General features: G+C 44.3%; 1 protein-coding gene across 2 annotated transcripts in view; it reads left to right on the top strand.

Annotated features, from left to right (window-relative positions):
- LOC146188525 (uncharacterized) overlaps window positions 1-17620 on the top strand; it is a 47008-nt gene extending 29388 nt beyond the window's left edge. Inside the window, exons 1-5 of one of the 2 annotated variants that reach the window (XM_084603132.1) lie at window positions 16785-16915; window positions 17085-17213; window positions 17354-17425; window position 17474; window positions 17549-17620. In XM_084603132.1, coding sequence (XP_084459258.1) covers window positions 16800-16915; window positions 17085-17213; window positions 17354-17425; window position 17474; window positions 17549-17620 — 390 coding nt within the window. In that variant the 5' untranslated portion in view covers window positions 16785-16799. Of the gene's footprint in view, window positions 1-16784; window positions 16916-17084; window positions 17214-17353; window positions 17426-17473; window positions 17475-17548 lie in introns of those variants that run through there. The other variant, XR_014707225.1, reaches the window with a different exon arrangement.
- Window positions 17621-17874: the final 254 nt, after the last annotated feature.

Below are 17874 nucleotides of genomic sequence, written 5' to 3'. Positions count from 1 at the left end.
AGACGATGTCTATGCAGCTCATATTGTCTGTTTTTGCAGGAACACCCCAAAGGAGACCACAGAGAAAACAACAGTGCAGTGATTCCTGTTGTGGTCGCCTCGACCCTAACTGAGCCTGCTGCACCCTTACACGGAGCAAATAAAGAGAAGCAAAGTGGATCGTGTAAAGAAGTCTGCAAACCGAGCCCGCGGATCCTGGAGAGAGTTAGAGGAGGTTGACCGCGTCCTGGTAAAGAGTCTCCGACCTTTCGATGAAAAATGGATAGCAGGGATAATCAGCAGGATTGGTGAACGCCTGCACGTACTTGGATTCTACAGGGAACGAAGAACGATAGGTTCATGCTGATGCCCTCCGACCGTGTACATTTCAGGACAAGTCACGTCTAAAACCACCCTACTATTCCGGCCATAGGTGATCCGAGCATCCAGCTGCATAAGACTCCACCCAAGGGGACGGGGCTGCGTACCTCCAGCGACATGGCAACAATCGAAGGCAACACTCCAGCACCAGAATTATTTCAGTCGGGCTCTGTGCCTGAACAACAACCAGATCCTCGACCGCCATCTAATCCCTAGTGTGGTCTTCAAGCGTAACCTACTCCATAACCGCCACTCCGTCATGGCACTTGTAAGACAAGGGCCACAAACCGTTATCGTTCATAATAACGACGAACACTTTATATTGGAAGGAATGTTGTGTCATTGCTCCACAGCACGCTTATGAGACATCACGGGTCAGGGGATAGCGGCTATAAAAGCAGCGCACTTTATCTTGGTAGTCCTTCGTGTGCCAGACAGCGTCTATAAACCCATGCATATGTTATACTCTCTTGTCATGCGTGCTACTTGGTGAAGATGCATCTTCAGTGTTCATGGTGTGCGGATGTGAAGAAGGATGCGGAGACAGTCAAGAGATCATCTTTAGAGATGAGAAAGTTACAGGTATCATCTGCGATATCTTTCAGAAGATGCCCGACTTTGTCCTCATCCGACATATGAGAGTATTGTCTTGCACAACTAGATGACATCTTTAGTATTGGTAGTGCAGGTCTCATCGGGTAGCTGGGGATGATGTGCGAGATCCTCCTCGCTCCATTTCCAGCGCTCTATAGAGTCGCAAAAACATTAAGTTCAGCAACAAAGTGCTCCCGTATCGTCGTCCTCGTGGCTTTCAAACCAGATAAGGGCGGTGTCGTTAAGAACAAATACGACGTTTTCTAGCTGAGTGGCGGAGACCCAGTGGTTGCAGCGGCTCACCTGTTGCTGGTGGCGGAGTCAGTTGTCAACATCCCCTCCCGCTGCGCCAGCGAACGAGCGGTGTTCGCGGTGTGGCGGATAAAGGCCTGAATGCGCACGACTTGCGGTGGTGAGGAGCACAGTGGTTTACTCGCTTGGTGGTGGCGTGGTAATGTGCAGTGGAGGAATTACAGCCAGGCGCCGGCTACGATGAAGCTTAAGGAGCGCGTCGATGGCGGGGCGATGCTGCGGAGTAGAAACCTCACTTTCAACCAAAATATAGCGCTCTTGATGTCACCACGTAAGGCAACGCTACTGGGACAAAACCCCAGTGCACGAAAGGTAGTTGGCACCTCAACTACCACACGCTTCTACAGTGATAAATCGCACATGCCCACGAAAGGGGATTGGCCAGGGTTGAGTATAGACTGCCAAATGTAGTGCTGATAGTGAATTAGTGTATTAAATTAAGTATCAACTAAACAAAAATCATAAGAATTAAAACCATAAATTTCACGAAAAACAAAAATACAAAAAAGTTCAAAGTTCCTAAATTTGGGATACAATTATCAAAGGAATTCTGTCCATAACAGTGATGTTGTTATGTAAATACAGACAAATTTGAGGCAACGCAAATCCTTTTGCTCTCGCACCGAACAAGAGTAGAAGCGGGACCAACAAAATAAATTCCAAATGTGCTATTGGAATTTCTAAATGTACCCTTCTCAGATGTGAGACTTTCGGCAAGCGGGAAGGAAATGTTCAATACTTTCAAATTCACCGCGAGCCTCACAAAGGTTTGTGGAGCTGAACCCGCATCTACATAAGCAAATATTTAGGCGGGCGATCCTGCATCACATGAGAGTCAGGGTTATTTTACACTGACGTGATAGACATGAACGAACTTTCCATGAGTATATGAGACGTTGGTATTCTGCCGTTGATAGAAAGGGATCATTGCATGAGGCGGCTATGTATTGATAGTGCTGAAAATGGGATATTACAAGAATTATGATAATAATGATGATGCCTGGAACAGGTACATCATGAGGGGATTTAACAAAGAAGGGTGCCGTTTCATTTTGGAAAACACCAGAGTGACCGGGGACCCATATGAAGCGTATTTGTTTCACCCATCGCGGTATGGAACAGGTGCATCATGAGGGGGTTTAACTAAGAGGGGTGCCGTTTCATTCTGGAAAACGCCACAGTAACCGGGGACCCAAATTAAGCGTATTTGTTTCACCGATCGCGGTATGAAATACATCAGTGAGCGGCTGAAAAGAGCATCTGCTGCTGACTCTCGTGACAACGAAACAGAAATAGAAGTCTGATAAACATTATTTCCCCTTCATGGATCACTGCCTTGTCGTGGCGGAGGGGCTTGCGAAACTCGATGAAGTCGTGAGCTCTGCTGTGTAGGGCCACCCAAGACAGACAGGTCACGGCAGAGAGTTCCGACAAAATGTGATTCACTGGAGAAGATAATGGCAACCCACTCCAGTATTTCCTGCCAAGAAACCCCTATGGCCAGTCACAATAGCATTAATGATATGGCGCCGGAAGATGAGCCCCCCAGGTTGGAAGGCGTCCCACATGTTACTGGGGATTAACAAAGAGCAATTCCTAGTAGCTCCAGGGCGAATGAAGCGGCTAGGCTAAAGCCAAAAGGACGCTCAGCTGTGGATGTGTCGGGAAGTGACCGGAAAGTCCGATGTTGCAAGAAAATATATTACATAGCAACATGGAATGTAAGATCTATGACGCAAGCTAAACTGGATGTCTCATGCGAGAAATGGACAGATTGAACATTGATATCTTGGGTGTCAGCGAGCTCAAATGGACCAGAATGGGAGAATTTAACTCCGGCGACCATTATGTCTTTTATTGTGGACACGAATCCAAGAGAAGGAACGGGGTCGCTCTAATAGTAAACAGAAGAATGGGCAAAGCAGTGCTAGGGTACAACCCCAAAAACCATCGAATGATTTCACTTCGGATGTTAGGTCACCCTTTCAAGATAACAGTTATCCAAGTCTATGCACCGACCACTACTGCTGAAGAAGCTGATGTTGTGAGATTTTATGCGGACCTACAATGCCTTTTAGACCGCACCCCATCATCAGACGTCGTTTTCCTCAAAAGAGACTCGAATGCTAAGGTCGGGAGTGAAGAAATATCTAGAATTATAGGCAAGTTCGGTTTTGGCGAGCCAAATGAAGCTGGGCAGAGGCTAGTAGAGTTTTGTAAAAAAAAAACAGCCTGACCATAGCGAATACTCATTTTCAGCAGCACAAGAGGCGCCTGTACACATGGACTTCACCGGACGGTCTGTACAGGAATCAGATCGATTATATTCTTTGCCGGCAGAGATAAAGAAGCGCTATACAAGCAGTAAAAACAAGGCCTGGGGCCGATTGTGGCACCGATCATCAGCTTCTTGTTGCCAAAATTAAGCTTCGATTGAGGAAAACGCAGAAAACTAGAAGGCCTTTCAGGTATGATCTGGATCAAATTCCATTAGAATATGCTGTGGAAGTGAGGAATCGATTTCAAGAATTAGATCTAGAAGACAGAGAGCCTGAAGAGATGTGAACTGATGTTCGTGATATAATACAAGAAGTTGCTACTAAGGTAGTTCCAAAGCAAAATAAATGCAAGAAAGCAAACTGGTTATCTGAAGAGGCTTTGCAAATAGCTGAGGAAAGGAGAATGGCAAAAGTTGTGGGGGAAAGAGAAAGATACAAAGTTCTCAATGCGGATTTTCAGAAAATAGCAAGGAGAGATAAGAATGCCTACCTGAACATACAGTGCCAAGCAGTTGAGGACAACAGCCATTTAATGAACACAGGAGCTCTGTATAAGACAATCAAAGATATCAAAGGAAGCTTCTGTGCTAAGCTGGGCGTGATAAAGGACAAACGAGACAAAGACCTCACTGAAGCCTCAGAGATAAAGAAGAGGTGGCAGGAATACACAGAAGAACTGTACGAGAAGGACCCGAATGCGCAAACCCAACATAAGACGGTTGTGATTACTGATCTCGAGCCGGGCATCCTGAAGAGGGAAGTTGAATGGGCCTTATCCAGCCTTGCTAAGAATAAAGCTAGCGAAATTGATGGCATTCCAGCTGAGTTGCCTCAAAACCTTAACCATGACACTGTTAACATTCTGTATGCATTATGTCAGAAGATTCGGGCAACCCTGCAGTGGCCACAGGAATGGAGGAGGTCAGTTTACATCCCCATTCCAAAGAAAGGCAGGGCCAAAGATTGTTCCAACTACCGCACGATCGCGCTTATTTCGCATGCTAGCAAGGTGATGTTGAAAATCCTCCAAGGTAGGCTGCAGCAGCATGTGGATCGGGAGCTTCCGGACGTGCAAGCTGGGTTTCGCAAGGGCAGTGGAACTAGAGACCAAATTGCCCACCTTCGCTGGATCACGGAAAAAGCAAGAGAGTTCTAGAAACCCATCTACTTCTGCTTTATTGATTATGCGAAACCGTCTGACTGCGTAAGTCACAGCAGATTATGGCAAGCTCTCCAAGAGATGGGAGTTCCAATTCACCTCATCGGTCTCCTCAGGAACATGTATGAAGGGCAAGAGGCCACTGTCAGAACTGGGCATGGTCTTACTGATTAATTTCTGATTGAGAAAGGAGTTAGGCAAGGCTTCATACTGTCGCCCTGCCTATTTAACCTATTTGCAGAGTGCATCATGAGGAAGACCGGTCTGGACGAGTCTTCAGCTGGAGTGAAGATTGCTGGAAAACGTATCAACAACCTTATATATGCGGATGATACCACTTTAATGGCAAAAAGTGAAGTGGAACTCAAGAGACTTCTGATGCGCGTACAAGAAGAGAGTGAGAAGTTGGGGCTTAAACTGAACATTAAAAAGACGAAGATCATGGCGTCTTGCCCCATAAAGTCCTGGAGCATCACTGGACAAGAAGTGGAAGCTGTGACAGATTTTCTCTTCTTGGGCTCCAGGATTAGCTCGAAAGGAGACTGCAGCCATGAAATTAGGAGACGCCTGCTTCTGGGAAAGAAAGCAATGGTTAGCCTTGACCACCTAGTAAAGAGCAGAGACATTAGTCTGCCAATCAAGATACGTATAACTCGTGCTATATTCTTTCCAGTTGTGATGTATGGATGCGAGAGTTGGACTGTGAAAAAGGCTGACCGCCGAAGAATTGACGCGTTTGAATTGTGCTGCTGGCGAAGACTCTTGAGAGTTCCTTGGACTGCCAGAAGATCAAATCAGTCGATATTGTCGAACATCAACCCTGACTGCTCTTTGGAGGGTCAAATTTTAAAGTTAAAGCTCAGCTACTTTGGTCATCTGATGAGAAGAGAGGAGTCGTTGGAGAAAGATTTGACGTTAGGAAAGGTTGAGGGTCGCCGGAGAAGGGGTAGGCAGCGAACGCGATGGTTGCATGGCATCCTTGAGGCACTGGAGATGAAGTTATGTGATGTTAGGAAGATAGTGAGAGACCGGAAAGCGTGGCGTGAAATGGTCCATAGGGTCACGAAGAGTAGGACACGACTGAACGACTGAACTGAACTGAAAGATTATTTTGACTCATTGCAGCGACCTTTTAGAAGTGAAAGCCAGATTGCCATAAACTGTAGTAAAATATTATTATGTAATCCAGGAAGCGCACCGAAAAACTCCAAGAAAGAGACTGAAAAAAATTCAATCGCTGCTTTCGGCGCAGTCACAGACGAATTACTGGCAATTACAGTGCGGTCACGGGACTGTTCAAGTTGATCAGATAATGGACTGGATGTTAGACATTAAAGTAAGTGGTTCACATAATTTGAAAATATAGAATCATTGCATATTGTGGATTGTATATCCACAATTGACGTTACGTAACCAATAGGACTCATAAAACCGAGGTCCACACCAGTGTTTGTTAAAATGCCCTGCGTAAAAACAAGGGGAATGAAAACCCTTGGCCACTGGTGAGTGGGAAAGAGGGCAGGATTTGACACAAAAATAGGTCTAGCCATACCGCGATTAGCCTCAAATGACCGCAAGAGTAATGTGACAGTTAGAAGGCGAAGTTGGGAGTAAAGGTCCTGAACGCGGGCCTCTAAGTTCAGAACAGTGCTGGAGACTGACTGTGGAAGAAGTAGGCAGAGGCGCAGTGCACTTCGCTATAAAGAAGCAGAGAATACAGCTTATACAGAAGCAGAGAATACCCAATTCCAGAATCGGTGTCGCATAGTCTTTGTACAGATCATAATCATCATCATCAGCCTGACTATACTACAGGGCGAAGGTCTCTCCCATCCTTCTCCAATTCACTGATTTTGTGCTAGCTGCATCCACTTGTCCGCTGCGAACTTCTTAACATCATCCGCCCACCTAACATTCTGTCTCCCCCTGCTAAGCTTTCCTTCCCTCGGAAACCAGTTTGTTAACCAAACCGACCATCGGTTATCCTCTCTTCGCACTACCTGCCCTGCCCATGCCCATTTCTTCTTCTTAATTTCCACTAGAGTATCAGTAACTTAAGTTATTTCTCTGACCCACTCGTCACGCTTCCTATCTCTTAACGTAACCCCTACCATTTTTCGCTCCATAGCCCTCTGCGTTGTCCTCAACTTAAGTAGAACCCTCTTGGTTAGCCTCCACGTTTCAGCCCCATAGATGAGTGAAGGTAAGATGCAACTGTTGTATACTTTCCTCTTCAGCGATCCTAGTAAGCTGGCCGCGATCATCGGCGAGTGCTTGTCAAATGGGCTCCATGTCAATCTTATTTTTCTTGTTATTTCCTTTTCACGGTCCAGATCTGAGGTTACTACCTGTCCTAAGTAGACATATTGGCTTACTACTTTCAGTGCTTCGCTACCTAACTTAAACTGCTGTATCCTCCCGAGGCTGTTGAACATTACCTTAGTCGCCTGCATATTCATTTTCAATACTACCTTTCTATATTTCCTATCAATCTCACCAATCATTCTTTGCAGTTCATCTCCTGAGTTACTTAGCGAAGCAATGTCATCACCAATTCGCAGATTGCTGAGGTATTCTCCATCTACCTGTATCCGTAACTGCTCCCATTCGAAACGTGAATACTTCCTCTAAGCAACACCTTTCTTTATGGGAATTTTGTTACTCTTTTTATGTATAACTATGATCGCAGTGCAGCCACTATCTATACCTTACAGCACTTTCACGTACGGCTCGTCTACCCCTGATTTTGGAATGACTGCATCATCGCCGAGGTTTCTACTGAGTAAAATGCTTTTTCATAATCAATAAATGCTATCTATAAGGGCTGGTTATATTCTGAGCAGCTTTCTATCACCTGGTTGATGCTAAGGATATGATCGATAATAGAGTACTGTTTCCCAAAACCTGCGTTATCCTTTGCTTTATTGCAGTTTTATGTTGTCCTGATTCTATTTGTGATTACCTTAGTAAATACCTTATACGTAACAGAAAGTAAGCTGATTGACCTGTAATCTTTAGAGTCCTTAACGTCCCCTTTCTTATGAATGAAGATTATGTTTGCGTTCTTCCATGATTCTGGTATCGTCGATGACACCAGGAACTGCGTATACAAGGTGGCCAGTTTTTCTAGCAAGATATTCCCGCCGTCCTTATACAAATCGATAGTTATCTGATCCTCTCCAACTGTCTTCCCTCTTTTCATAGTTTCTATTGCTTTTTTAACCTCATCATTTGTCACTGGTTGAACCTGTAACTGTTTTTCCCTATCTTATTACGGCCCCGACTGATTTGGCTACTGTACAGATTAGTATAGAACTCCTCGGTTATTTTGACTATCTTGTCTATATTCGTGATGACATTGCCCGCCTTGTCGTTTAGCGCATACATCTGATTTTTCCTATTCCCAATTTCTCCTTCACCGCTTTAAGGCTTCCCCTGTTCTTTACAGCATGCTCACTTTTCTCCATGTTATACTTCCTTATATCAGCCACTTTGCGCTTATTGATTACCTTTCATATATCTGCCAATTATATCTGTTCTGTTGGATTGGGAGCTTTCATATTCTGGCGTTTCTTAATCAAATCTTTGGTCTCCTAAGACAGCTTACCAGTATCCTCTGTAACTATTCTACCACCTACTTCTACAGCGCACTCAGTAATGATATCTCTGAAATTATTGTTTATTGCTTATAGGGTAATGTCGCCATCCTCGGTTAGAGCTGAATACCTATTCTGTAGCGAGATCCTGAACTATTCTGCCCCCCTCTCTCACCGCTAATTCGTTGATGGACTTCTTTCTTACTAATCTGTGTCGTTCCTTCTTGAGATTTAGGCTAATTCGGGACCTCACCATCCTGTGGTCACTACATCGCACTTTCCCAATTACCTCTACATCTCGCATAGTGGCGAGGGTTGAACACAGCATGAAGTGAATTTCATTTTTATACTCCCTGTTAGGACTTTTCTATGTCCATTTCCGGTTTTTCCGTTTGCTGAAGAAAGTATTCATGATTTTTAAGTTTTTGCGCTCTGCAAACTTAACTAGTAACTCCCCCCTGCTATTCCTGGAACCAATGTCATAGCAATCTACTGCCTGGTCGCCTGCCTGCCTTTTGCGTATGAACCTACCAAATGCAAGCTCACTTTTCTGAACATTACACTTGATGTGAGCCCCCAATCCACACTAGCACGACACGTAATGTCTAAATACTGCACAGATCCCCCTTCAGACATGACGGCTAAGCTGTAGTTTAAAGAAACATATAAAGGTTTCGGTTTTTAAACTAGCACTCTACATTTGCACAAATTTAAAGCCGACTTACTTTTTTCCAATCAGACCTCAAGTGCATTGAGTAAGTCGGTAGTAAACGACAGAGGGGATGAACATCTTTTGCAGAGGCGACGAATGCTATGTCATCTGCATATACTCATACACTGACATCAGCATGAACTGGAATATCTCACATCAATATATTAAAAACCAGTGGCGAGAACACACAGCTCTGGGGAAGCCCTCTTGTGCATGGGGTATCTGAGGTAAACGAGCCATCAGTGAAAAAAATCTCGTTCTTTCAAAAACAACCGATCCATGCATAAACGTAGAACTAGGAACATAATAAGGATAACATGTTGAGTAGAATGAAACGCTCAATGCTGTCGTAGGCCTTGCCAATATCGAGTGTCACTAACGCTCTTATCTCATTGTTTCACATAGCAAGGCGAATTCTGCTTTCTAAATATACTTGTGCAGACCACATTGAGCATCCATAGTGGAAGCCAATCTGGGCAGAACCGGAAGCATGGACCTCTTAATTATGCTCTGAGATGTGGCCATGAACAGTTCTTTCTATTAATTTAACCAGAATAAATGTCAGAGAAATAGGTCGAATGTTTACAATACAAAATCTTTCCCAGAGTCTTTCATTAGTAATATAATTTTCAGCCCATTCCTGACTTGCGGTAGCCATGTAAAATATAATGATTTATTTAGAAGATCCAGGAGATCCTGATCACACTCAAGTGCTGAAAATTTGAGCATACCTACCATAACTTAGTCCCAAACTGGGCCGAGGATTGCATGGAATAAATCAAGTTCAGAAGTTCTGACCATTCAACCTCAACATAGTCGAAGCAGGGAATGGGGACTTGAAAAACAACTCTGCATAGTTTCTTAAAAAGTAATGCTAGCCCTTGTGCACTGTGTTCCAACTCATCTTTTGCCTCCTGTGGAGACCACACCAGTGAACTTAATAACTAAGGTGTGAGTTCCGATGTCTTCCTGTGCTTTGGGTTTGACAAACTGTATTGAACTTTTTGCTGTACTCGAACTTTGCCAAAGCTATGCCTCCTTTAAATGATGCCGAACATTTCTAGTTTATCCAGTTTACTTGGCTCTGGCTATTCGAAAGGCTTCTCCATGCTGCTTCCCTGCGGCGGAAAGCTGTCTCACACGCATCAGTCCACCATGGTGATGGCGACTTATTGCTTATTGCAGACCACACATTCAACTGGAACTTTTCAGTAGCGTTCACAATTGACAAAAACACCTGCTGTGCTCTTTTGGTTCTACATTAACAAAGGTTTGATGTGAGGGAGGAGCATAGGGATGCTGCATAAGTGGCGTTGTTTACTAGTTTACAAGCAAAAGTGATATCTCGTGTGGGGATCAACATGATTATAGATTTGATTGAAAATTGGTCACTAGATTTACCACTGTCTACTGTTGACCATCCCCTATACCTATCCCTCTTGCTGCCAGGCATACATCGATGACAAACCGCCAATTGTCGCGCATGAAAGTTATATCCTGAGATTAGCAGATGCGCATAGCATTTGCTCACATCTACGTCCATACCAGCTGTCCATGTAAGTCAGAGGAGTTACCTCAAAGAGCAAGGTGGGAGTTGAAATCTCCTGTAGTGATGATGCTATATAATGTACAACCAATCTGTCAAAACAGTCTGTGCTACGTAGTTATATGGGACAATAGAGGTTAGTGATGTAACAAGGGCGCCCTGAGGCCAAGTGAAATCTGCAGCTAATAGCTCACATTCGGGGTTCAATATTCTATTGCTTATTTTTGCCCGGTGACAATATTTTCAAGATATCAAAGCCAATAAGCCACCGCACCTAACGTTTACATGATCGGCTCGGAAACAAAAAATTGGAAAATTTGTGAGGTAAATTACATTATGGGGGGGGAAGAGCCAGATTTCTAGTAACAGCACTATGTCTGGCTTATTTGTTGAAAGGAGATGTAAATCTGGAAGTAAAAATACAATAGAACGAATATTCCATTGATGAGCATCTCACCTGCCAAGAACTTTCCTATCATGGAGGCTGCAACAGCCTCTTTTAGCACATGCGATTGCGGTAAAACTTTGGAAGGCCCTTTTTTGGTTTTGTCTGGGGAACGGAGGACTTAGAGGGTGGGGTAGAAGCAAGGCGCTTCTGATTAGGGCATGTCATTTCAACATCCTTTGAGCAAACACGTTTGCAAAAAATGCTCGCAGGGGCACTGTCAAAAAGCTGCACTTGAGCCGGCACTAGAGGTGAGGAAGCTGCATTTAAACTGTCAGCTGAGGTTTGAAGTTGACGCTAGAATAAATACAGGCTGAGGTGGGCAAGATGAATGGCTAGCAACAATACCAGACAAGGCCTGAGTAAAGGTGCTAAACATAGGGTCAACCTCAAGAGAAAGGGCTTTTTCAACCGTTGTCACAAATGCAGTAGACAACGTGGCCTCAAAGTCAGAAGTAGAAGAGCACACAAAGTTCGGATAAGTGTGCCTTTTGCGATCAAGGAGAGCATAAGTATGTGCTCGAGAGCAATGCTAATGAGAATGTTTCTCACAACTGGCGTCATCAGCGGAGTGCTCGTTACTACACAGGCAACAGCTGGCTTAGCAGCGGTACAGCTATCAGAAGTGGCCTTCCCCACACACCCTTCATCTAGACGCAGACTTAAATGCTCTTCCACTGTATCCAAGTCTCCAACAGTTGGTACATTCAAGGGGGTGAGGAAGTAGCGGGTCAATGTCATTGACAATTGGCCAAATTTTCAACTCAGGTGGACGCCTGAAAAAATCAAAAGTTCTTATCATAGACTCTGTAGCAACACGCACCCCGGCTACCACGCGAGAACAACGATACACATAAAGAAAACCAGCTCCTGCGTCCTGAAATTCCTCCAAACGTTTTCGAGCGGTTCATGCAGGGTCCACTCTACGCACATTAACATTAGTGCATGCCAGCTGTTCTGGAATTAAAGCGCTGACAGGACTAGAGGTAAATCAACAGCAGCTTAGCAGATGACACACTGTTAATGTTTGCAGATTTGCTAACAATACCTGAACTCCCAAAAGGTCGCACCCCCGAGATGTCAAGACAGTGGTCCGGCAGACTTGAGTTGCTGCTGGATAGTTTTTTGGCTTTTTATTTGTTAGCATTCCATTTCTTATCAATATCAGTTCGAAAGGAACTACATCGACACCATTTTCAACAAATAAATCCAGAAGCAAGCTTTCAGTTGGCAGGCTGGCGAACCAATCTGCCGAGCCCCCTCCCCAGGAGGTGAACGACATGCCTGCGCACAAGCTAATGACAACTTTACGTTAAAAAATTGTATAACGCTAGCCTGAAAAAAGACTGAAAAACCCGTGAACGTTGTAAGGCCTTGCTACATAGAAGCAACAGGCACCCAACATCTTGAGTGAGTCACAGGATAAATTTCTTCTCCACACCAGCAGTCAAGTCATATCGTGAATAACAGATATCCGTTGTGACGAACAGCTGCCGCCGCTTCTTAGTCGTTCTCCTACACCGACTTTCTCATCGTTTTCATGAATCTAGTTTATAACAAGATATTTTCTTCCTGAATACCACCATGCACTGAAAACTAATTTCTCTGTTGGGAAAACTAATTTCTCTAATTTCTCTGCAAGCTCTCGAATAAATGCGTCATGAAGTATGTGATTTCATTATAGAGTGCTTCCTCTGCGGGTTCTAATAAACATTTTCATAAACGGTACAAGTCTCAAACAAGGCTATATTACATTGTTTTCGCTTATACTATGAGGAACACATCAAAATTGCATAATTCATAAGCTGCTAGGTACAAAAAGCTGAACAGGTGTTTGTTTCACATATAAAATGAAAGCCTATTAATCATGTTCCCAAATATGGCAAGTTTAAACATTTTTAATAAAAAAAGATCCCTTATTCCAAATTTTTCCAAACTGCACAGTAATAGGTCTCTATGAGGACATGAGAAAAAATGAAAAGTAGATGCTGCACTATATTCGAAAGCTGTTATCGATGCTACCCTTTGCTAAAAATTTCGCCCATGTGTATAATGTTATGGCACGCGCCGAGGAGCGCTGCGCCAGAAAAAGAAGAGGCGCGGGACGAGCGCGAGACGAGCGCGCGGCGCCAGCGCGAGGGTTAGAGAACAAAAGCGCGCCGAGGCAAGTGGTGTTTGCCTGGTGTCCTCCGTTTTTATGTGTCTATCTCTAGGCGGGCAAAGCGTCCCACAATACTAATAGCTTCAATCAGAAAATATAGCATACCCTAATATATTGTTACGGACGAAGGAGGAAGAAGGGGCAGTGGCGTGGGCAGGAGCGCGCGCGCGTTAGGCCCTCTCACAGATTCATTAAAACGTTATCTCACGGCCATCGAGCATCTTCTTTCTCTCCACTGTTCTTCTGTTGTCATCGCTTGCTGCCACGTAACAGTTGGTTGAAGGCGCGGCGTACGTCATCCCCATCCTCAACTTAGAGAATCGACGCCATCTGTAAGCCGGGATTATTGACCGAGGGCCCAGGGACATCGCCGAGCAGTTCGCCCCAGCCCTTCAAGCCTATACATGACGAACTACTACAGCCCAGCCCCAGCCCGGACCTGAAGACAAGAACAGACAGACCAATCAGAACCGAGACAAAGAATCCGAAAGACCCGTATGACCCGAAGGAACCGATGGACACAAACACGCAACCCCCGCCCAAGCTGCCCGACATGACCTCGAGCCATCGGTCCCATGGACTCTGGTGACAGATGGCTGACAGCTCCAGGGAAGGCGGATCACCCACGCATCAGACATCGTACCGGCAAGCCGTTTTATTCTTTCTTCTTCCTATTCTTCAAGCATCTAGACACGTCCATCATCATGCCATGGAATCATCATCGGTAAACTACCTCGTCTAGGATCGTTATGATCGCTCGGTGGCCTCGGGACATGTTACGGGCGAAGGAGGAAGAAGAGAGCAGAGGCGTGTGCAGGAGCGCGCGAGCTAGGCCCCCTCACAGATTCATTAAAACGTCGTCTAACGACCATCGAGCATCTTCTTCCTGTCCTCTGTTCTTCTGTTGCCATCGCTTGCCGCAGCGTAACAATATTATTATTGACCAATAACACTTGCGAAGTACACAGGATTCTGCGGTGCAGCTATTTGGATGGGGTAAGGAACTTTAGAAGACGTGCTCAGGATTACGTAAAAACGAGTTTTTAGCGAAATGTTCTAACTTCATAGTGCAACTATGACGTTTTTCTTAGTTTAGCATGACCTAATACATTCTAATTCAAAATGGGCTTATTTAGGGTTATTTATACATCCCTTCCGAGGAAATATTTTGGATCACTTAAATACGCGCCTGTCATTCTAAATGTTAGACTCTATTTCAACTTCCTTACAGAATGCAAGCCAATTTTATTGCACCATTGAGAAGCAAAACTGAAAGACAATAAGTAATGATGTGGGAATACGAGGAATAACAGCTCTGGAATAACAGCCCAAATGCATTATGTTTACATGGCTATTACAGATAATAAAGGCAAAGTTAGCCAAATTCATAAAGAAAAAGTGATGTCCTGGAGACCTGAATGTCATCATAAATGCACTGTGAAGTCTGGAAATATATACTAAATCTTTCGTTTATATATGCATTCTTTATGACAGCCATTAAGAGATAGGAAGCGTGCAAAGTGGGTGAAAGAAATAACCTAAGTTACCGATTGATTTGTTTCCGATCGAGAAAGGAGCGAGGCAAGGCTGCATACTGTCGCCCTGCCTATTTAACCTATATGCAGAGTGCATCATGAGGAAGGTCGGTCTGGACGAGTCTTCAGCTGGAGTGAAGATTGCTGGAAAACGTATAAACAACCTCAGATATGCGGATGATACCACTTTAATGGCAGAAAGTGAAGTGGAACTCAAGAGACTTCTGATGCACGTACAAGAAGAGAGTGAGAAGTTCGGGCTTAAACTGAACATTAAAAACACAAAGATCATGGCGTCTTGCCCTATCACGTCCTGGAGCATCAATGGGCAAGAAATGGAAGCTGTGACGGATTTTCTCTTCTTGGGCCCCAAGATTACCTCGGAAGGAGACTGCAGCCATGAAATTAGGAGACGCCTGCTTCTGGGAAAGAGAGCAATGGTTAGCCTTGACCGCCTAGTAAAGAGCAGAGACATTAGTCTGCCAACCAAGATCTGTATAACTCGTACTATGGTCTTTCCAGTTGTGATGTATGGATGCGAGTGTTGGTCTCTGAAAAAAGTTGACCGCCGAAGAATTGATGCGTTTGAATTGTGGTGCTGGCGAAGACTTGAGAGTTCCTTGGACTGCCAGCAGATCAAATCAGTCGATATTGTCGACCATCAACCCTGACTGCTCATTGGAGGGTCAAATTCAAAAGTTAAAGCTCAGCTGCTTTGGTCATCTGATGAGAAGAGAGGAGTCGTTGGAGAAAGATTTCATGTTGGGAAAGGTTGAGGGTCGCCGGAGAAGGGGTAGGCAGCGAATGCGATCGTTAGATGGCATCCTCGAGGCAGTGTAGATGAAGTTATGTGATGTTAGGAAGATAGTGAGAGACCGGAAAGCGTGACGTGACATTATCAATAGGGTCACGAAGAGTCGGACACGACTGAACGACTGAACTGACCGACATTCTAGCGGAAATTAAGAAGAAATGAACATGGCCAGGACATGTCGGGCGAAGAGAGGATAACCGATGGTCGCTTAGGTAACAAACTGGATTCCAAGGGAAGGAAAGCGTAGCAGGGGGCGGCAGACAGTTAGATGGGCGGATGAGGTTGAGAAGTTCGCAGAGTTCAAGTGAATACAGCTAGAACAAAACCGGGTTAATTGGAGAAATATGGGAGAGGCCTTCGTCCTGCAGTGGGTATAGTCTGGCTGATGATTAGATGATAATGAGGATGATTTTGTGGCTGCAGGGCTATGGAAATCTTATAAAATTTCATACAGAGTATTTTCACGAAACGGCTAAGTGCTAAAACGTGATTTGATTGAGGAAGTCCCAAAAGTTTGGTATTCATGTGGTACGAATCGTCATAAACAATCATAGAACAATCATGTTACTATGATACGCCATTTTAGAAATGAATCGCTAAAACCAGCGGTCAGTCACCCATGGGACCCACGCAGCGCACAATTGTTTTCCGTTGACCAATGTCACTTTATAAAGACATTTCGAAATCTCTTAACGGCGAAATGACTGATGGAAGCCTTCCAATAACAGGCCTATTCATAAAGAAGCTATGACCTCCAGAAGAATGATATTGTGAAGCTTGTTCACTTTCTAACAAAAAAAGCAAGTGGAGCCGAGCAATTTCGAAAAAATGAATGTTGGCAGAGCAGCCCAGCTTTTCTCGGATAATGTGATTGCTGCCGTTTCCTTTCTTATGGAGTTCCTTACTTATCACCCAGAAACTGAGCTCTTCAGAAATGCGGTCGCTCTTGTTCTGTTCATGAAGGCAATCAAAAAGTAGTTTGCTATCCATAATGGCGGCAACAAAGCCTACGTGCACTTAAACAAGCCCGACTAAATACGTTTCTTGTGTGCAACTGATGGACACCTGAGATTGCTTGAGGAGAATTGCCGCAGTACCTTGAGAAACGTGCCTGCACATTGAGTGGGAAATAACTCCTGAGCACTGAAACTTACAAAGGACTGCTGCTGACAAGCAAATCTGCTGTGCTTTGTATCGAGTACTTGCTGGAAAGTGGCTTCTTTTGCATTCTCATGGGAAATCTGTCAAGTGATCCGGCTGAAGTCCTTTTTAGCGATTTGCAACAAATGGCCGCATGCAACGAATGTCTAGATTCTAGAGCTGTCATCTTTGGCCTTAAAAAATTACTGCGGACTGGCATCCTGTGCGCATTTAAATCAGCAAATGTGGGAAATAGAGTGTTGTGAGGTAAGCACAGACGTTTCGCTGCAAAATAAATGTATTTCACTGTAAGTTTTAATTTTACCTATTTACTTGTTTACTAACGCTAATCTGTGCTAATCATGCAAGCAACATTTTTAGAATTTTAGCCTTTGATCACATTTCTGTCGCATCCATTTTTTTTTCTCCAGCATGTACAGTGCCACTGCAGCCCGACTGAGAAGCGTCGATCCAGCTACGCAAAACGGGACATCGTCAGGACTGGAAGTAATGAGCATTCCTCAGAAGATTTTCGCTAACATCAGTAGTGGACTACACAGGTACCCATATCCATAGTAGTGCCATTTATTTAAAGTCAGTTTTTCAAAAAGAAACAGAGTTTCATTTGGCTCCTTGACCTCTGCGTGCACAAGATATAGTTGTAACCAAGTTATATTTTTGGCACTAATCTGTTTTTCAGCTTACTGGAACCAACCGATATTGCGGATGATCAAAGCAGAGTACCAGCTGCAACTGGCGATGCACTACCTAGGTACGCATAAACCCCAGCCTGGTTTTAAAAAATTAGCTTTTTAGCTAGTGTTGTTTCTCCCTGCTTTAACGCATTTGCTATGACGGTAATCAATATATATTTTGTGTACTGTTTTTTTTCTAGCATTTAGACCCACCGAGCTTTGTGGTCATCAACAGTTTTCTGGCGCCCCTGAAGGCGATGCCTTGTAAGTAGAAGGAAAAATTATTGCTCATGCATTTTAACAGCCTTTCCAGAGTATTTCTTTCGGAAGCCAAGATTTGAGCCCCATACTCTTTAATTAGTCTTCAAATGAGCATTGTGTTCTTATATCTTTCTTTTCAGTTCAATTGCCACCTTCAACAGTGGAAAAGGCTGCAATAGCATACGGTGCCAGGTTTGTAGCGAAATCGATAGAAAAAGAAACGATGTGCAGCGCCTGTCCGAGACTGAATGATTTGGGATTATTA

This window comes from Amblyomma maculatum, chromosome 5, assembly GCF_055883805.1.
Source record: "Amblyomma maculatum isolate TAMU_Amacu chromosome 5, ASM5588380v1, whole genome shotgun sequence".
Lineage (NCBI taxonomy): Eukaryota > Metazoa > Arthropoda > Arachnida > Ixodida > Ixodidae > Amblyomma > Amblyomma maculatum.
The sequence above is the reverse complement of the archived record's forward strand: the minus strand, read 5'-3'. Positions and strand labels throughout refer to the sequence as shown.